The sequence below is a fragment of the Plecotus auritus genome (genome assembly GCF_963455305.1).
Source record: "Plecotus auritus genome assembly, chromosome: 1".
In the NCBI taxonomy this organism is placed as follows: domain Eukaryota; kingdom Metazoa; phylum Chordata; class Mammalia; order Chiroptera; family Vespertilionidae; genus Plecotus; species Plecotus auritus.
This window is the reverse complement of record NC_137770.1, coordinates 54,523,991-54,546,376: the sequence shown is the minus strand read 5'-3', so window position 1 is coordinate 54,546,376 and position 22,386 is coordinate 54,523,991. Positions and strand designations below refer to the sequence as shown.

Here is a 22,386-nt window from a genome sequence, read left to right as displayed (position 1 = left end):
CTAAATCCTCCCATGAATTTAAATCCAAGCACAGGTAATTGTTTCTACAACAGACCAATGAAATTACTCTCAGGAATGACAATTCCTTGAAGATCCTTATGGATGGACAGTCTATATATTAATGAAAATCTACAGTCTCTGTCTCACTGGTAGTTGAGGAGGACTCTTGGTATCCAATGGAGTTGAACTAGTGGTTCTATTCACTTATCCAAGAGCCAAGTCACAATGCAAATAGTCAGTGGCTTTCTGTATATTGCCAGGTGGCCAGGAGTCCATACCCCAAACCACCAGAAACAGTAGGCACAATCATCCGCCCCTGTTTGGGAGAGGCCCAGGACTGAGCTAGCAGAAAGACTGAATTACTTACCACCTCTAGAGTGGGTCCCTCCAGGCCAGGGACGAGCTCATGGGCAAGGCTGTGCAAGGAAGCGCTCTGTACCATGCCTGCCCTGCGGATATACAGAGGACTTCAGTCTCCTGTACTGTCAATCTCTCAGTCATCATGAGCTCAATTATGCACCGACAACAGCAAGAACAACGACGACGACAACAACAAAACATCCCCCCAAAAGCTAAGGGCCACAGGCTACCCTGATGAAGGGAGAGCCAACTGGAACTATGTGTTGAAAGATGGAGGTGCTGCTCTGATTGTGTGTCCATTACAGGCCTGACCTTTTCATCTTTCCTCAGACATATATTCCACTGAAGCCCCTGGGAGAGCAACGTGGGGAGACTGTAGGACTGGGCCCTAAAAGTAAGGCAACCATCAGATTTAGTGGGATTTCTTTTTGTTTGCTTTTTTGTTTGCTACAAATACAGATAGACAGACAGACAAACCCAAGAGCAGGTTTCAAGAATCAACTGAGGCATAAGATAAACTATTTTGATGTTAAACAGATTTTTCCCCCAAATGTTTCACAAGAAATAAAAACATTTTAAAGTGTAATTAGGAAAAATTTGGGGACATGTCTTTGTCGTCCTAAATTGTGCCATAAATATCTCCACTCCTTGCCTTAGAAGGATACCCAAACATATCTCATAGGTAGCACATATCTGTGGTCTAAAAATAGTTATGAAATTCTAATGACGCTATTAATTCAAAGTCTACATATGCTGGTCAAGTACAGTGAACGTTGACTGCCTGCATCAATGGTATATTCATTTCATCCTGAGATTCAAAGCACAGTCAAACATTATTGCTCAGATTGAAAATCACAACACTTTACATTGACGTGAGTTTGCAAACTTATGGTACAGTTTGAATGAAGGCAATTGATGAAAGCAGTTGAACCTGAGAAGTGGGAATGAGTACAGAGTATAAATCCAGCGCACATTTCCACATCAAACTGCCGATGCCATTAACCGGGGCCCTTGGAGGCCACACTCATGGTCAAACAACAGCACCTATTCCCAGTCAGTATCTCTGCTCCACAGACACAAGTACAAGACAGCCTGCATCGTGAACTAGTGGTGAGGAAAAGGAGACCAAAGTTTAAAAGAAATCAAGGTGATGTTTCCTAGAAACATAACTCTTCTAAGAAGGATCCAGGGTAAGAATGATAAGTAGGTAAATAACTGATCCTCCCAGCTAGATTTTATGATTTTTCTACAGCTTAATGGCTTAAATCACTAGAACTCATCAGAATATGCCTAGACTCTCTTTAACACACACTCAGCACACACAGGTGGAAATGTACCCCTTCCAACCACTACAGGTAGAAAAATATGACCTCTGTTGACCATGGATCACAGCTGAAACATTAGTTTATACTTGAAGGGTCACAGCAGCCAGACATATGCGAATTCCAATTCTTCAGAAAACTTGGGACAAGAAAATAAAGCATTACTTACATGTATGCGTCTTCTTTGTTACTGAGATACCTAGAAGAGAGGAAATAATGACAAAGGTAAGAAAGTGTCCTGTGTGTGTTCCTTGGAATGTACATCATGCACAGTCTATTCAGAAACACATTTTGTTGAGATGGTGATGCAGAAGCAGGATTAGCCTTACATGGCGGCGTTACAGGACCTACCCCAGCGTAATGCAACCATGGATAACGGGGACAACGAGCATCGGCTATTGATGTAAGAGGTCCCACGGTAAAAGGAAGTAGCACAGATAGTGATTAAACAGGGTGAGAGAAAACTCTTGTTTTTTTATTTTAAATAGGGGAGACAATCATCTTTATAGGCAGAGTGGGGAAGATTCAAGGCTCAGGAGAGTGATGCCAACCTACCCAGACAACAGAGCAATTAATTTGCTATGGCCATTGATTCTGTGTTTACTTTTCAATGAACATGACTCTTCCTGCTCGTCTGAAGCATCACTTTTAATGGTGAGGGAAAATACATCCACAAAATGCACCTATCTGTTCATACTCGTTAGGGTCAGAAGGAGAATGACTTCACTGTACACGGCACCGAAATGAACATGGACTGAATGACAACATGGATTCATGACTCAGCACCCTTGATGTTTCCAAGATTATTTACAGAGAGCAGGTGACGAAATGCAACCAAGCAAGATTAGGCACCTGAGACCACATAAAGATAACATGCACGCGTGCTCAGTGCCAACGGTACTATCTCTTTTTTCAGAAGGACTCCATTTTGAATGCTTCCTGCTTCCTTCTTCTTGGAGGATATTCTTCAGACCAAGTAGGCTCAAAGTCATAAAACGCTTGAAAACATTTAGCCTGTGACTAAGAACTGCGGTAAACCTTGAATTTTTTTTTTCTTTAAAGTTATTAAGAGAGCTATTTAACCCTCCTCTGGAAAGTAAAAGTTGTTGAAAAACTTGGCACCCACATCAGACTTATCACTGAGCTATGGAACATATGGTACAGGGAAGAAATCTATTCTGAAAATCCACGATAGACATAAAAAAAAAAAAGTTAGTTCCAAAGTTGTACGCCAAGACCAAAATCACACATTTGTTCCCCCCACAACTTTCCAAAGGACTTACTTAAGGAAGCTGAAATTACATAGCCCAACTCAAATTCCCCCCACCCCCCTTTTAGTGAGGAAAACCTAACTATTGTTTTTCATCATGTTTGAGTTGGCGTCGCAAAGTGAAGTTAGAACTTGCTGCAAAGAGCCTTGCAGGCTCTCTCCCCCCCAAGGGAACAAAAACAGTGTTCCAGTAGTTGGTGAAATAGGCATGATCACAGAAGGGAACTTCCCTCAACAGCAACTGCGAGTGGAGCTTAAAATCTGAATACAATTTGCAGCTCCAGCTCATGACACCAGCGCCCATAAATTGATACATTAGTGCTCTTTCAGCATTACTGGTATGAGAGCTCTGTGTGTACCTTCCTCAGGAAAGAATGCTTTCTGTAAAATCACTTTGAAGAGAAAGTGCTTATGCCGTCGCTCCTGATTATTCAGAACCTCCACACAATTGGATTTAACACAGCCCAAGACAGACCTATCTATATTCGCTGAGTGTGGGACTATTTTCTCCTGACGCCCAAAGGCCTGATGAAAATACTACTGCTTTGACTTTTCTACTTAAATGTATTATACAGCGTGATGCAGTGTTCTCATCAAATATTTCCATGATGATTATACTGATAATAGATTTAGAAACTCTTTCCAGGAAAGCTACCTGCTCTTTGAGATCACAGTCGCGTGGAGCTGAAACGTCTCCTCTCTGTCCCTGGGAGAAAGCATGACTTTAGCAACAACATGAACTCGGTCCCTCAGTTTTGTGTAACTGCCAATTAATAACCAATAGAAATAATTGGGGGAGACATCTGTATAAGAGTTGCCAGATTTAACAGATTAAAAAACAGGATACCCAGTAAATTTTGAATTTCAGATACCAATTTGGTGTTTATCTGAAGTTCAGATTTAACTGGGCAACCCAAACCTATACAAATACAACATGAATTTTATATATTATATACAATGAAGAATATACCAATCAATTAATAAACATTTTTCATAGAGAAAGGATTAAAAAACACACTCCTCTCACAAAAGCAATATATTTTCTTAAATGCATCACAGCTCCTAAATATGGAGATAGGACTGAGCATATTTTACTTGATATCCATTATGAAGACAAAATTCTATTTTCCTAGAAAAAGCCAATAAATGAAAACGATGAACACACAAAAGACAAATTGAATGGAACGATCAGAAAATAGATCGTAATTCCCTTCCTCTTCCTGTCATGACAAATAAGAAGTGTGATCACACTAAGGCCTTGAATTCGTGCCACTCCTTTCTCTCTACAAGTTCTAGAACTTCATAGTAACTGACTCCTCAGAAGTGGGAAAAAAGCAAGAAACTTCCTTCTCATTTCGCAGACGGATCAGCTGAGGCCAGGGAAGTTTTTAGTTAGCATAATAAAAAACTTTTCAGGAAGCTAATATCAGACTGGAAGTGTGTCCATGGCACATATTTTAAAACCGTGGTACAGAGAGTGCCTTTCAAAAGAGTAAACAGGTAATAGTGTGATGAAGGTCTGGGCAGGGGGTGGGGTGGGCTAAAAGGGGTCAATAGATGATATTTCTGTGTTTCACACTGACTCATGACCTAGGACTCTGGTATTGAGATCAATGCTCTTGACTTCAAAATTCATATTTGATGGAGGAGAGCATGAGACAGACAACCAACTTCCTAAAAGCAAGTGTACTCTGTTCTAGGCCCTGAACTCCACTGGAGTCTTTACTCTCTGAACTCAAGGGAAGCTACTTGCTCACTGGCAGGTGGGCTAAGTGGGCTGCTGACCAGCACAGACGAAGGACTTAGATCACCACCACCCAAGGGTGTCAAACCCAGTCTAGATGTTGTGAAGGCTTAGGTTCATTTCCAAATGACTGGGAAGGACACCGTGATTCTTCCCCTGAGATTCGCAAACAGGCCACTGAGCAGAGTACTGCTTTCTACAGACACAGGGGCTTCATGGAGTTGTAGCACAGTGATGGGGTGGAACCAACTTCCTAAATGCAAAGCACTAACATACCCCAAGCCAAAAGTGAACTCGCTGGGTGATTTAGGCAAGTCACTTAACTTCTCTGGGCCTCAGTTTTCTCATCGGTCGAATGAGGTGGTTGAACTGCACGATACTTATTTTCCTTTCTAGCTCATTGATCAACGGCTCCTCGCCCTGTTTTCTAGCTATCAAACCAAACCTCCTCTTTCTAAGCAACAGGCTGCCAGGTCTATTTCTTGCTGTACAACATCTGATGGAGCTCACAATCAAAGGTAACCACCTGAAACTTTTTCCTTTCTGCCTTTAAATCCAAAGAAGAAAGAAGGCAGTACCCACAAAAGGTTATATAAGTAAAAGATACACTTCTTTTGGGTGATATTTTAAAATTATCTGGGCTAGAGAAAAATGGTACTTTTTGATAAAGTTGCAAGACTCCTTATATTATATTTCACTCAGATCTGATCTCTATCTCTCATATATATGTGGCAGACACTTTGCATGGGATAAGCAATATGCAGAGATATATATATATATACTAGTATATATATCTCTCTGCTTATTATCCTATATAATAAAAGGGTAATATGCAAATTGACCCCAACAGCAGAAGACCAGGAACGACCTGTCACTATAGTGTGCACTGAACACCAGGGGGCAGATGCTCAACACAGGAGCTGCTCCCCTGGTGGTCAGTGCGCTCCCACAGGGAGAAAGCCGCTCAGCCAGAAGCCGGGCTCACAGTTGGCGAGCACAGCGGTGATGGCAGGAGCCTCTCCTGCCTCCACTGCAGGCGGGAGGTAGGGAGTAAGGGGTCCTGGACTGTGAGAGCCCCGGACTGCAAGAAGGTTGTCTGACTGCCAGCTTAGGCCCGATCCCCAGGGCCTATGGGAGGGCACAGGCTGGGCTGAGGGACCCCCCCCCCGCCCACCCCAGTGCATGAATTTCATGCACCGGGCCTCTAGTATACATATATATATATATATATATATATATATATATATATATATGTATATATGTATATATATATATTATATATATAATATATAATATATATATACATATATATATATGTACATATATATATATATAGAGAGAGAGAGAGAGAGAGAGAGAGAGAAGAGAGAGAGTATTTCCAGTTAAATGCTTTAATTTCTAACTTAGCAATATGACAGCAGTTTTAAATTAATACTCTTAAAGCTAAGAGGAAAAGTCTCCATGAATACTCTACCCAAAGCAGGGCTTCTAATACAGCAAGACTGCCTGACTCTATTTAGCCCGCCATGCCTCCCAGTAAAGCAAAGGCAATGTAATGAAAACGCCACGAATTTATCACTGTCACTGTTATCAGTAGTTGCAGAGTTATAGTCATCATGCAGCAGAGCACTTTAGGAATGTGATCTGATATTTCCAATCAGTGCCAGATCTTGGACCAATTAACTTCCTTGATGGACTTCTTATTGTCTCTTGGTTTCTAGGCAATTGTCTGGGTACCAAGTTTATTTTAACTTTTTTTCTTTTCTTTTTTTTTTTGGTGGGGGAGGGTAAGAAATGGCATCTTTCCTCTTCCCTAGACATGCCAATTGCTAAGCTAGTTTCCAGAGGCCTGCATTCCGGACTGGTCCCCAGCCACAGAGATGCCCCTCTGCCACTTTGCAAATACTCAGCCTGCATTTCTGCTCCTGTCCTCTTTCAAAATGACAGTTGTTGAGAAAGACATATTTCCAACATGGATAAGGTCTGTGCTAGAATGTAAAACAAAAAGAAAAACAAACAAACAAAAAAACACAGTAAAGAATACCTAAAATAAAATGCAGCTAAGTTTTTCTTTTTTTTTCTTCCTTCTGTTTTAAAATATGCCAATGTTTTCACATTTCAAGTGAGTTTGTATGGCAGGGACAGGGAGATATACTAAAGGAAAATCAACAAAATCTGTAATTGGCCAACTAGCCATGAGTCTACACTAGCCCCACACATGGACTCAGTTTAAGTTCTAGAAAAGGAGGGCTCCCACTCTGAAGGCCTTCATAAGCCTTATTCTCCCTCCTCACTAGACGCCTGGCTTTAATAAAGATGCTCACTGGTCAAGCCTTGAGTTCCTGGGCAAATGGCTTAACCTCCCCAAGCCTTCGTTTTCTTCTCTATAGAATGGAGATAAAATTCTATTTGATAAGTTTAGAGTAAGACCAGTAAGAGATTTCTGCCGAAACCGGTTTGGCTCAGTGGATAGAGCGTCGGCCTGCGGACTGAAGGGTCCCGGGTTCGATTCCGGTCAAGGGCATGTACCTTGGTTGCGGGCACATCTCCAGTGGGAGGTGTGCAGGAGGTAGCTGATCGATGTTTCTCTCTCATCGATGTTTCTAGCTCTCTATCCCTCTCCCTTCTTCTCTGTAAAATATCAATAAAATATATTTAAAAAAAAAAAAAAGAGAGATTTCTCATACCCAGCATAGTGTCCCTATAGACACCTGTCCCCTCTCCACTAAAGATGTTTCTAAGGCAGACACTTTGCACAGGATAAGCAGAGAGATATCCCACGGGCGGGGACAGGCATGCCCATTAGGGCAATGTTGTTAAACAGGTGGATAACCTGGTAAATGAAGGTTTGAGAGCTCAGACAGAACTTTCACAACAAAATCTGGAACACATAACCTCCTTCCCACCATATTCTCAGTAAGCATCCTGCACAGAAAGTTGCTGTCTCCTGGGTCCAATCGCTCCTACCTGTACTTGTTTTTGATGCCTTATTATAAGAAGCTAGTAGTTAAAACAGCAACTTAAATGTAGCACATGAACACTAGCTAAGAAACAAGGTCCAACATTTAGGCTCTTTCTTTTTTTTAAAATATATTTTATTGATTTTTTACAGAGAGGAAGGGAGAGGGATAGAGAGTTAGAAACATCGATGAGAGAGAAGCATTGATCAGCTGCCTCCTGCACAGCCCCTACTGGGAATGTGCCTGCAACCAAGGTACATGCCCTTGACCGGAATCCAACCTGGGACCCTTCAGTCCACAGGCTGACGCTCTATCCACTGAGCCAAACCGGTGAGGGCTAGGCTCTTTCTTTTTAATGGCTGACAATTGTTTCATAAAGAACAAAATACCATTTTGTGCTGGCCCTGTGCCCCCTGCCCCTTTCCTGAGTTGTCCTGTGAGCTTGGTTCATCCCTCACATCACCCAGGAGAGTATCTACGCAGGAGGTGGACCAGGGACGCAGCCGATCAGGAACTTACCAACATGATGTTACAAAACAATGTCCTTGTCTAGGACAAAGGAGCTATTAATGATAATCAGTACACATGACTGAAAGTGCTCCAAGTAATCTACGGACTTTGTTTCAAAAATTCTTAATGGACACTAATGCTTTGGGTTCACTCGAAAGAGAAATAAATGATGTGCCAGGGTTGCAGGGACCAAGGACAACAGGCAGAAGGCATCAAGGAATTAGCAATGTTCCAACAATCAAACATTTAATAATTGCATAAAAAGCCTTTAAAAATCATTTAGAAATACTAATTGTGAAGATAAATAATACTTTAATGTGAGCCTTCTTTTATGTTAGATGTGAGCCTAGGTTGAGCTGTTTCAGTAATAATACTTCAGCCCTTTTACCAATCAAGGTGCTTTTTACAAAATGACAAAAAATGCCATTTTAGTTTGAAAATGGTTATTGGTATGGATAAGAGGGCTTTTTTTTCAGTTCTTTGAATTAAAAAAATATGTATAACTTTCCTTCATCTCTAGGTCATATGTCCTGCATTTGTACTCAGAAATATCTTTTAATTTTGGACACACGGGTCAGCGCTATATCCTCTTTCAAGTCCTGCCTTTATTTTTGACAAACCAGTTCCAAGGATAAATCCTTATTCCTGGTCCCCCAGCAAAGTCAACATAAAGAGAACCTCAGTTTTATCCTAGAAAGAAATTTTGAGATTCAGCTTATTGGGGGAAATATCCACCTTGTCTCTTAAAGCTTACCATTCAATGTATGATGAAAAGTCCATACCTAAAGAGCAAAATTTCTCCTCCTATGGCTTGCTGGTGGCAAATGCATGACTAGCACTCATGCACAGTAAGAATAACATGAATCCTTGCTCTTTCAAATGTCCCCTTTTGAATCTCTATATGGAAAACGGAGCTACCCATTAGATATTACCTGGTTGTCTTAAATTTGATCTTGGCGCTCTGAGCAGGAATGTAGGAAATGACAACTATGGACACTTCCAGCTGAGCCTTTTAGAACTGAGCAGTTTTATCTTATAAGTAAATAGTACGACTCAGGTAAAAATCAGCAGTTCTTACCACACTTTTCCAGGAAATGCTTTACTTTTTGTACCTCTGTAATCTGTTGAAATTGTTTATCTTTGTCACGAATAGGGGCAGGTATCGACTTGAACTGTCTGTAAGTGACTTGCCTGGATGCTGCCTAACACGTGGCCAGAGCTGCAATCCACACGCTCAAAGCTACCAGAACTGGTTGGGTGAGGATGACCCAGAGATTATAGAGCTGGGCCCCAAAGCAAGTCAGGCACTATGAACATTTTTCACATCTTATGCCCTTGTGTAGGTAACTAAATCATGCCTCCTGGAGCATGGGTCCTGATCAGCCTACCAGGTCCAGGCAAGTAATGACTGAAGAAATTTCACTTGGTCTGCAGCTACCCTAAAACCAAAGCCTGGATATACCAGGGATGTAGTTATGGCAAAAGAGGAAACACCTCCAGGGATTCACTTATGTCCTGAATCGCCTAGAAAGAAGAGGGAACCCGCTGAAGTGGAAACAATCGGAATTTGGTTCTAATTTGGGGTCGGGGATGGGAGGGGATGAGTTCCACAGTCAGAACCAGGATAAACACTAAGAGCCTCAGGATCCAGTGGGATAGAACTACATACTTAGACATGGAGAGGTGGCTTCAATCATTTCTTAACACAGGATGTCACGGGTCTGTGAAGGAGTTCTGAAAATTATTATCATCTTGAAGAAGAAAGATGAAAATGTCAATGAAATATGTATTTGCAGACCCTTTACTCTCCTCTGCCGAGAGAATTTTACATAGTTTGTCTGGATTGGCCACTCCTTGGCGACAATTCAAGAAAAGAAAGTAGTCACCAAGGCCTTTCCTTTGCACTCGCAGATGTTGTCTATGCAGATAGTGATTAGATTAGGTAACCTATTTTCCCACGTGAGAGTTGGAGTCCGGAAATCTGATTCCAGTCTCAGCTCTGCCATGTGCCCCTGTATGAGTTTGGCTAAAATAATCTCTCTGAGCTTCAGTTTCCTCATCTCTAAAAAGAAGAGAAATTATTTTCTTCTTTAATTCAATCACTAGAATGTAGGCTTCTGAAAATAATTACAGATGTACTCAGAAAGTTTTCATCACAGCATTGCTTCTATCAGCAAAATGGTAGGGAGGAACGATCCAAATGTCAACAGCAGAGAGTGAGTTACATAAACCACAGTATGTCTACATGATGGAATACTCTGCCATCCTTAAAAGAGTGAAAAGTTAATTGCACAGAAAGATGTTCTAGCTGTCTTAAGAGGGAAAAGCAGTCAAAGTTCCAAAGCACAGTGTGATTCTACTTCTGTCAAAAGAAGAAAAAAATTTAGACAAACTGTATAGAAAAAAGACTAAAAAATATGCAGCAACATTCCATTCAGATCTCTGCTCAGATGTCACCCCTTCCAGAGTGCTCCCAGATCAGCTTTTCTAGAATTGTGCTCCCCTCCCCATTCTCCACTTTTCTCAACTTTACTTCTTTCCTTGTGATATTCTATTAAATAGTTGTTAATAGAATATCATCTTTTAAAGTTAGCGACTTCATGTTCCTGGATTATCACTGTATTTTTAGTGCTTAGAATGGTACCTGGCCCATAGTAGAACCTCAAGAAAATTGGTCAAATAAATGAATGGGAGGCTTCCAAAAGCCACACATCTAGTTTGCCAATTGTGAGCCCAAAGCCTAGGCCTCTAGAAATATACGGAGAACACAGGGGGACATAGGTGGTGAGGCAAGTGCTCAGTGAGATGGTCAGGGGACACAGAAGGAAAGGTTTGCCCAGGCAAAAGAGAAAAATATGAAAGGAATGCTACAGATAAAAGGGAGAGGGGAGAGAACACACACCAACCGCAGGACCCAGGGGTCAGACAATCAATAGGAAAGTTAAAATGGCACTTTTAAACACTTCTGATAAAATCAATTTGGTCATTACCAGAACAGAACACAGGGCACATACGGCCTCGTCTGGTAGAAAGATCTTTATGATCTTGTTAACGGAGTCCCAACACAGAAGCTGTAAAGGTTATAACCTAACTTGTAAAGCTAATCTCACATTGGCTCTGGCATAATAAAGAACCTGCAGAAAAATTCCCTCTTAACCACATGCTCTAGCAAGAAGAGCTTGCACAACTCCTCATACATGGGAATTTAGGAGAGTTTAACTCTCCCATTTCTGAGATTGAGAAAGCAGTTTTGAAAACAATGACCTCAGCACTCAGGGCTCTTAGCTTTAACAGCTTAGAGGTTAACCTGTGTTTAGCAATCTCCCTTCTAGTCACAGTGATTTAAAAATAAAAGTCAGGATGTCATTGCACTGAATTATACTGGGATCAATAGCCAAACTTAGTGTTTATTTTTTAAAGATAGTTCTGTTTTCTATTTGTATATCCCAGATTTTAAATCCTTGTATTATTATTATTATTATTATTATTATTATTATTATTAGTTGGTATGTGACTTTGGGGTCATTCTTCTTAAATAGAATACATAACATCATTTCTTGATTCATACTCTTCTGAACCACGTGGTCCAGGTCATGTCTCCCGGAGTGGAACAGAAAGGGAAAGTGAGTTTACTAGTATGTCACAGAATGGGTCTAGAAAACAACAAAGTAACAATTACAAACCCTCTGAGTGGCCCTGAAAAGAAAATGAGGGAGAATGTGAGTACAGCAGGCACGGAATTGCATAATGAAATGTGAAACATGCAGGAATGACATGATACTATGTCTGAGATGTGCTTTAAAATGCTCCAGCAAAGAAAAAAACGATAGAAGAAGCAAGTGTGGCAAAATCTTGAAAAGCGTTCAGTCTGGATGTTGGGTGTTAGGGAATTCATAGCATTGCTGCCTCTCTTTGTGTGTATGTTTGAAATTTCATAATAAAACGTCCTTAATGGCTGGGAAACTTTTTACAAAGAGGCTCAGTCTTCCTGGTGTTAAGTGTGTGAGTGACTGTGACTGTGCATCTGCATATGCAATGGCGGCATTTCCTGAGGGAGAGTGTTACTCCCTAGAGTGATTCTAGTGCTTTGGAGAGCAGGTACTTTCAGAATATACATATTTAGCCATCCATCTTCTCCTGTTTATGAAAAGAAACATTTAATACCTTTCATTTCTCCTCCTTACATTCTTGTTTTGAATGAGTCTTAATCGCTCCCAATCATGATTTTGTCAGCTAGGATACATTTTAGGAACATAACCTCCTTGGCTGATGAGGGAATACGGAGTTTGGTATGGCTGTGTGAAGAAAGCATGGGGTAGAAAATAAATCGGACCTGACTTTGAATCCCACCTTCCTCTCCCCTGGCCCTCTGCTACCTTTTTACTATAGTTTTAATGGGTCTGCCCTCTTGGATAATCCTTCGCTAGGTTCTCTTTGCTCTCAGCAGTCCATGTTTTGTTGACTGGATAAAAGTCCCATCGGTGGCATAGAATAGCAGCCATTCTTGAAAGCAGGCCACTATCTAGAAACCTAAACAGAATCAGACATCCCCTGGTTAATGATCTCAAACAAGAACCTGAGAAATCCTGCTACTCTCTTAAGCAGTTATTTTAAGGCATATGGCTGCTTCTAACTTGCAGGTCAGCCCCTTTACAGATAACTTCAATTCATCATTCAAAAGAGCAATCTGATCCTCATTCAAACTAGATGTAGCATTTCCCCATCAGTTTGTGTGTGTGTGTGTGTGTGTGTGTGTGTGTGTGTGTGTCCTACATTTTTAATCACTTGAAGATTATTCAAGGGCAACTTGCAGTTAACCATTGTAACAGTGTATCCATTGTTGCAAAGTTGACAGCATATTTTCAATTTCACTTCTGATTTCCTCCTCTCCCTCTGTGAAGTAAGGAGTGAAGATTTTGTTCAGCTATTTTTCAGTGAGAAGAATGAGTGTCAGAAAGATGGAGGGGCTTGTTCAAAGTCGACTGGCCCCCATGTGGCAGAGCCAGGGCCAGAGTTCAGTCAGCGGCACTTTCTGTGGTCGTTGCAGTATTTCCTCTTTTGGGAATCCTTTATGTGCTCCTCCCAAGCCCACATCAAGAGCCAAGGCATCCAGCAAAACCCATCCGAGATGCACATCTGTATCCTGGCTCAAAAACCCTGTGGCGGGCTCTCCCTTCTACCAGCATCAACTTTTTCACTAGTAGGCTCTCCTAGCTTTACACTCTGGCAGTCCTTTCTCATTTTGTGCAGTGCAGATGTTGTACTGCTGTGTAAGTAAGTGACCCTCCGTTCTACCCCCTTGTACTGGTAAGCAAGATGCTGGAGGGGACTGGTCCAAGCCTTGAGGACATTCCTAGCTGTCAGGGTGAGAGATGGGACCACTATGGAATTATCCACATACAGTGGATCAACTCTGCCACACAGAGCCATGTGCTCCACTCTCTGCCCTTTCACCCACACAGCATAAAAACGCTCTCAATGCCTCTATGAATTTGGAAATCAACCCCTATCCAGTGAGGAAGCATTAGTTACCTCTAATCTCAGAGCTATCACTAATTTGAGCTCAGTGCCAAAGGAAAGCTTGAAACTACTTGAGCATCTTATGAATGAACAATGTATGATCAATCTGATCTTTCAGCTCAAAGTGAAATTTGTTCAGACTTGCCTTATACAGGAGTGGGCAAAAGTAGGTTTGCAGTTGTGAGTTTGGGAAACACAGAGTTTATTCTTGTATGATTATTTAATTATGTTATTTAATTATTTAATTATTTAATTATTGTGTTCTTTTCCATATGAACAACTGAAAACCTACTTTTGCCCATCCCTGTATACTGCCTTTCGCGGGCTGCATGCTTGTCTGTTCTCTCCTTGCCCCTGTTGTCAGGCACTATGTTAGATGATGGGGATACAACAGCAATGAAGATAGCGATAGTGTCCCTCCTCATGGTGCTGAGGGGGCAGAGCCTGCAGTATGAGTGTCAGCTGAAACCTCAACTGGTGACCCAAATACCATTTTGCACCAGCCCCATTTATGTTCCTAGAAGTCATCTCTTCTCTCCATGAAGCCCAAATACTGCTCTTGATATCCATGAGCTTTGGAAGCAAAATGTGTTTTGGGGGCACAGGAAAAAAAATGCAGGCTATGTTAATTTAGCCCAACCCTTAGCATATTCCCTTCCATCCTAGAGGTCCTGTTGACTTTATTCAAGTGCCCGTGTCCATCAAGGAATATATGTGACAGGGATCTCTTCCTGCTTATAGGCAGGGTATCCCTCAAAATGTACACAAACACTTTGAATAATTATAAAGGAGGTGTTTATTAAAATATGTTTCATTTTCAAAATTGAGCTATCAGCTGTTAAAGTGTGTATATTTTTGGGGGGACACCCTGTATCTTCCCCTACAAACATCTTGATTTTTTAATTTGCATTTTTAAAAGATCCTTATACATAATCTAAATATTCCAAATAACTCCTTCAGCTTCTATAAGATGAAGAGAACCAATTCGGTTACTCTTAATTTGCACAAATGAAACCTGTGCCTCAGTTTCCATGGCAACAGAACAAATAAAACAAGTCATCCCCTGATGCCAATATGACAAAGGTCGGGTGGCTGTGAACTCAGACACCAGGAAGTTTTCAGCCCACTCAGTGTCCTCCAGGTTCTAATGTTTTTCCCCCAAGAGTCATACTGGTGTCTTATTGAAGGAGTCTTTAAAAATGGCTAGAAGAGGTACACAGATGAAGCAAGGAAACTTTCAGGATGTTAGTTCCAGCAAATGAAGGCAGAAATGACTAATCAGAATGAATACAACTGAGCCAGGAGCACCAACGTCAGAGCTCATCAGCCTCAGACAGCTAGTCTGGCACCAGGCCCTGCTTCTGCGACCACCGGGCCTCAGATAAGCCGCCGCCCTGCGGAGAATCCTGACACCACTTCTAAGCTGGCAGAAGTCTTATTATTATTACATATTATGCGGAAACTCTGAGCCTTACTGTAAGTCATCATTTTATATAGTTTTAACAGTGACAGTGAAATCCTGCCACGAGTGGCACTGTCAGCTACTTTGCGAGGGCCACCTTTTTCTCAGGGTGACAGTCTCCTTCATCTGAAGGAGTTGGCCTATCAGATCACTAATGGGACCCATTCATTCCCCCTGCACTGGACATGCAGCCCAGGAGCTGGGGAACAGGAACAGCATCCAGGGGGAGTTGGTCCTCCCGGCTGGCCCCTCCCCACGTTTGATTCATTGAGGAGAGTTCTAATTTCTTTCTGCTTAGGTTGACTTACAGAAAAAAAAAAAAAGGACATACCAGAAAAATTAAGTTAACTATTAGCCCAATGCCCTCAAGCTGCTGGTGTGGATTATATAACCACTCCCTGATTCTAGGAAGGTAACAAACCAGAGGCCCACATTTCTCTGATTTCTTTCTTTCCCTCCCTCCCTTCCTCCCTCCCTCCCTCCCTCCCTCCCTCCCTCCCTCCCTCCCTCCCTCCCTCCCTCCCTTCCTTCTTTCATTGATTTCAGAGAGGAAGGGAGAGGGAGAGAGAGATAGAAACATCAATGATGAGAGAGAATCATTGATAGGCTGCCTTCTGCACACCCCACACAGGGGATCTAGCCTGAAACCCCGGCATGTGCCCTGACCACGAATCGAACAGTGACCTCCTGGTTCTTAGGTTGGTGCTCAACCACCGAGCCACTCAGGCTGGGCTGATTTCCTATCCTTTAAATTTTTCTATCTGGCTCCCTGTCCTCTTCTCCCAGCTCACGGCCGGGCCACATAAGTCTTTGACAGTCTGTTCATCATGTACCCCTCATCTGGTTTACCTCTGTGGGGGTGCCTCTGCTTATCCTCCCTGGCTCCCAGCTACATAGAGTCCTAGCTTTACCTGACATCGCTTGCCGCCTTTGACCTGCTCACCATTTAACGTTTGCGGAGTCAAAATTCCAGGAACAGCGCCTGCAATCCTTAACGCATTAGACCGCTGTTGCAAAATGACTGCTGCGGAAGCAAATGCCGAGGGGGAGCACAAGCAAAGATAAAGACCTGGTTTTCCTAAAATCAGTGCAGCCCTGGAGGCGCCTGGATTCTCCAAGGGCACAGTAGTGATCCTTCTGATCATTTTTCAAATCAACCTACGGAGTGGGAGCTGGTCCGCTCATGAAACTTACAGAGTAGATATACAGTATCTGCATGTAAGGTGAGCAACTGGGACAGAAACACTGTTTCCCGGGACTCCCGAGGGGTTTCACCAGGGAAAATAAGGGCCTGGTTTCTGAAAGGGATTTGTGCTCTGCCCTCACTCTTGACGGGCTGGCACAATAAACAGGGGCAGGGATTTCTCAGCTCCGACAAACTGATAGCTGCTCCAATGGCTATGCATTGATTTTTTTGTAGGATTTTGAGTAAGGACCATATTGCACATGTTACCTCTCCTTATGACTTCCTTTAAAAATTACTAAATGCCAAGCCGGCTGGGACAATAAACATCTAAAGAGCTACATGATCCCTAACATATTGTTTTTTTAAAAAAATCACAAGTCTCAGTTAGATGCTGTACATCCCACACAGCTCCCCATATGAGGCCTCCCCACCCTAGCCTTCCAGTGCAGCCCCCAGCCCAAATATGATCTTCCCCAGGAGCTTTTACAAAATGGATGTTAAACGCGAAGGGAGCATGGTCTAATCAGCCCTTCTTATTGCCTCAAACTACAGAATTGTCCACATTTGCTATTTGCTACTAGAAAAGTCGGCTGACGTGTGTCTACTTTCTTCTCCCAAACCTTGGAAACTTCAGATCCACTCGCACTGCAGTATTCCTGTCTGTTCTGAATAAAACAAGGCCTGCTCTTGTGTTAATGAAATCCGGCCTGTGGTCCTGGGTTGTCAGGGTGACCCTGAAGAGACATACATTTCTCATTTTTACACTTTCCTCCAATTTCATAGGTTATTTTGTTATTGCACAATACAGTGCTTTATAATAAATTTATAGGGTGCCTGCGGGGATAGCCCTTCATATGATATGGTATCTCGTTCACGGGTCCTCCGGGATAGAGCCGCCGAGTTACACCTCTCAGTCAGCCACAGCTCTCCCTTGTGAAGATCCTGTGCGGCAGGACCCACGAGGCTCCCTCGGGATTCCACGCAGAACACAAGAGCCTCCAAAGTGAAAAGGATGCCACTCCACCCCTGAAGTGGAATCACCGAGGTAAGGTGGGAGCATGCTGCCGTGTCTGTAGTCCTGACATGATTATGCCTTTTACTGTAGAAACTGGACTAGAATACCGATTTCAAGTGATCCTTAGATACTCGATGCTGAGATTGAGGCATGACCCCTCCTTCTTTCTTTCTAGCCGCTTCAGCAGCCACAGTCCTGCACCAAGCAGGGGACAAGGCTGCGGGAGCAGTTGCCAAGCATGCAATGATTGACATCACTTAAGCAATAACAGTTTTAAAATGGTAAAAAGCTGACTAACAGTTGGTTTGGTTTTGATTGTTGCCAAGGCAGACAATTCTAAGCAATGTCAGTGGTAAAATATTCCTCTCCCCAGAGGCAGGCCACGTCCACTGCCTGCCCACTCTCTGACATGCCACTGTGGGAGCATTCCGATCTCTTTTTTAAAGATACATTGATCATTAAAAAATGAAAGTAATGCATACGTACTGTAGAAAATCTACATAAAAATATAAAAAGTAACTAGAGAGTTTAGAAGTCCTATTAGTCCTACCACTTATTGATAATCAGAGCCCATTATGGCATTTCCATTTTTTTATTATTAAAAATAGCTCTACTATAAATATTCTGGTTACATATATCTTTGTTGGCATTTATAATTTAAAAAATATTGCATTCTTGAAAGTATAGCTTTTTTAAAGAACTGAATATCAACCACTAAAGTGCCCTATATAAAGTATTTGTCAGTTTATAATTCCTGGAGTCGTGTGCACCCTCACCAACACTAAACATTATCATGAAAAACAAATCCTGAAACTGAACTCACTAAAAGGTATCTTCTTTTAATTTATACTTTTTTTGTTCACTTATGAGATTGTTTTGTTTGCTGACTTTTGTATTTCCTCTTTGGTTAATTGCCTATTCATAATCTCTGCTCATTTTTGTATTATGTTATTAGTCTTTCACTTGCCAATTTATAATAACTCTGTAAAATTAATTTAATTATATGTTGCTTTTTTTTTCTTTCCAAATTTTGTTTAGGTTGTTTTTTCCCACATACGCAAATAAAATTATTTAACTTAATGGGGTAGGATCAAATCAAATCAAATCAAATCAAATCTAGTTAGTTTTTTACTTATGATTTCTGCCTTTACTTGTATGTCTTTAAAGACTTTGTTCCAAAAACATATTTACCTATATTTAAAAAATATTTTATGTTTTTATTCTTCATATTTAGTTTAAAATTTGAAAATGGAATTTATCTAGATATACTTTTCTCAAGGTTTGCTTATAGGTAAATTATTCCACTCCATTTCTTAAAATTTGAGTCCAAACAATACACCGACTGTCTTATGCCTTTTTTTGCTCTTCTCCCAAATGAGGTATTGTCTGTCCTGTCAGAAAAAAAAAATCAGGAATATCAAAAGGCTTGCAGCCAAATTCTAGGCCCAAAACTGTATGTGTAAATTTGAGTGAACTCACCCCTTGTTAAGAAAATGAGGCCAACATTAAGATTTGGAGCATCCATTTCTTAAATTTGTTTTCCCTGAGTGCACCTGAGCATGTTTCCTGATTTCTTTGTAAAATGGGAATTATAATAAGAGAAGCATAGAACATAGCACCAACACTTACGTTCTCTGTAACAGATCACCGGCACAATAGAAAATTTCACTTTTATCCTTAGTATATTTAGTATTTGCTTGCAATGAAAACTACTGCTGATATTTTAATACTTACCAACAAATTGAGTTGATTCTATAAAAAAGGTTCTGTGTGTTATTTACCCAAGTTTGCTTAGATTAGAATTCTATTCCAGAAGCTAAGGGTGCCATTCACTGATTTCACATAAAGTACGTGAATAGACCATGACATGTCACTGCTGCTGCTATTCCCTGAGCTGGTCTGCTTTCTGTCCAGGAGGAAAGCCAGGGAGGTCAGAGACAGGAAGGACCTTGCAGAGTGGGCTGCCCTACCCAGATAGGGAACTGTGCTCATTAGGAGAAACAGGAGGAGCAGGTCGGGTCAGGGAGGCAGGGGCTGGGGAAGCAGGTACTTTATAAAAAAACCAGCGCATGGGAAGAACAATGTGCACAGTGGCCATCAAATGGGATTTGAATAACTATTTCTCACTCTTTTCAAAGTGTCTGAGATACAACAACCCCTCCTTTTTACTCCCCTTTGCCAGGGCAATTGCCAGCAAGGAGGTATTGCAGAACGCGATTTTAGGCAGCAATGTGTTTCTGTAAGAGGAGAGCAGGGTGGTGACCTCGATCCTGTTTGACCAGAGCCCCGATCCCTGGGATCCCTAGCTTTGCAGAAAAGGGAGGAAGCAGAGCCGATGTGTGGATGCCTAAGGGAAATCTTTCATTCCACTCAAAGGGAACAGGCGTACTCTCAACTCAGTCCTTAAAGATGTGGGAACTGAGGATAATCTAGTCATCACCCTACTTCATGAAGGGAAAAGAACCGCCCAGTAGACAAGACAAGAAAAAAAGTCAGGAATCTTTTTGCTGATGTATTTCACCAGCAATAAACATTTTTCCCATATAACGCTGAAGAAAAGCAACTGGTTTCTTAGCCTGTACAGCTTGCCAAGTGGTCCATGTTCTCAAAGGCCTCATAGATTTTTGGTCTTCTGTTTCCTTTGCCAGGAATTCCCCCCACTCCTCTCCATGCACACACACATGCTGGGGTGGTTGTCTCTCCCCTTGCACTCTTAACCTGGCCTGCTGTGGTCTGTTGTGCAGCTTGGTTATAGCTTCAGAACACTGGGGAAGGGATGGGCGGGGTATATTTCATTCACAAACCCAGGTGCCGGTCTACATACACCCCTAGGAAGGGGCACCTCTTCTAAATTACCCCCGAATGTTGCCTTTTCTTTGCTTACCATTCCTACAGCTTTCATACTGTGTTATTTTGGTCTTTCTGTCTGTACACAACCTTCATGCACATTCTATCCCCCACATCCTCCCTCCCAAGGATATAAAACATCACTCCTTCCAATGAAGTACGAGAACATCTTTTTTTTCTGGATCCGGAACCTGTGCCACTGTGCACGGCACATCGTAGCAGCTCCTTGGAAAAGCTCTCCTGAATATTTGCTGAATGAATAAAAAATGAATGCCTTTAAGAAACTTGCAGCTCTGAGCGAGCGCCTTATCCTCCTGTAAGTACCATGACACATACTAAAATGCTTCATATGCTAAGTTTCTGAAGAGGCTCAGATACGGAGCACCAAAGATGAGAGGGGATTGCAGAAGTTAGAAAATTCACAGAGAAGGTGAGCCGGTCTCACACAGAAATGCCTAATTAGAGGTTCAGTTTTCTCACTTAGGGTAAAGTAGGTCCTAAAAATGGCTAGCTCCTTAAGATGATCGGAATAAGATTTTCTACGGTGCTATGTTTAACATTCTTAGCTCAGTGTGTTCGGGAGGAAGCCCTCGCCTTCCACAGCCACGCTGTTTGGAAAGGGGCCTTTTCTCTCCTGCCGTTTTTCATTCAAGATATCTGTGGCGGAGCTGCGGAATATTCCAATACGTCCTCTTGACCTCTATCCATAAACAGCCTTTCTCACAATGAGATGTTCTGAGTTTAGGAGCCTTGCTATTTTCAACAAAGAATTAATTGCAAAGTAATTAAGTTTAGAGCAGGGGAATAGATGAACCCTGTCTATCATAAAGGAACAGTGTGGATGGTGACATAATGAAGCAAGCAGACGATGCTTTAAATTAACACACCCACATGCACACACATAATCTCTTTTCTAAAGCATACCAAACAAACAAACAAACAAAAAACAAACACCCAAAACAAAACAGAACAAAAAACCCCTCCTATCGCTTATATTGACAAGATAAATCTAGGAGCTGCTTAAAGAAGCACTTACTTCTTTTCTCATCAAGTCTCAGGGTTAAGGGCTTTTACCCTCCATGTCCATGGAAGCTATGCTAGATTTTCACCTTGGAAAGTTCTCAGAGGCCGGAGCCCATTGATAAATATAGCACTAAGATGTGGTACAGGGACATGCAGCCGAAAGCTAGTTGCATTGCTGGCCACATTCCCACCAGGCTTCTGTTCCCTCAATGAACACAGAGCAGCACAGAGAACACCAGAGGGGCACACGTGTTCACCCCTCTGTGTTGAAGCACGCAAATTCACAATTAATCAACAGGATTTGGGGGGGCAGTGATGGGGACAGTTTCCAGCAGGTTTTACCACTAGAAGTAGAAGTAGGAGGCTTAATCTGTGTATGGACAATTAGGTTGATGGTGGATGCCACCCTAACATTTTTTCCAGTTGCTTCAGGGACTGAGAAGATGCCAACTCACATCACACATCCTTTCTGGTCAGTGTGAATGGAGAAGATGCTATGGGGCAATTCAGGGTGCCTTGCACATCCCTGTGTTTTGATTAAAACAATACATTTCCAAATACCATGTATTTGAGCCTGGAAAAATAATACCTGAGATCTAAGAAACATTTGAGCACTTAAAAGAAAGGACATGAAAAGGAAAAAGGAAGCAAGGAAGGAAAAAGGAAGAAAGAAGGTCTAGAAGGAAATACATCAAAATTTTAACAGTGATAGTGTCTAGTATTTTTCCTCCTCTCTGCTTTTAGATCTTTTCCAAAGTTTTTATAATGAGTTTTGTTTTACCTTTATAGTGGGGACGTTAGAATTAACTTGATTTTGATAATTTAATAACAGCGCTTTAAAAACAAAACAAAACACAGCAATTGTACTGAATCTGTTTTAAAAGCCCTCACTGCCCTCAAGGAATTTTACCTCTAACTTTAGGCAACACAGCTGTGACCAAGGTGGGTGACAGCAAATTTGAATGGAAAAAGAACACAATTAAGCCTGTGTGGTTTTTTTTTTAAGTGTTTACATTTTAGCTCTTTTCTTGTGCTTTTTCATGGTTTCAGGTTGGAGATGAGTTGTGGGAGGGGCTATATCAGTTACAAGGAAAGAAGGGTGTTGGCCCCTCTTTTCATCACACCCATCCTAAGAGCAAACACAACCCACAAACCCTGTTGTCATGT

At 41.8% G+C, this 22,386-nt stretch overlaps 1 protein-coding gene across 3 annotated transcripts in view; it reads right to left on the bottom strand.

The window, feature by feature from the left end:
• The window catches only part of RORA (RAR related orphan receptor A), a 714,961-nt gene that overhangs the window by 175,813 nt on the left and 516,762 nt on the right, over nt 1-22,386 (bottom strand). For all 3 annotated transcript variants that reach the window (XM_080669992.1, XM_080669991.1, XM_080669994.1), the window contains one exon: nt 1,852-1,881. In XM_080669992.1, the coding sequence (XP_080526118.1) occupies nt 1,852-1,881 (30 nt within the window). The remainder of the gene's footprint in view (nt 1-1,851; nt 1,882-22,386) is intronic.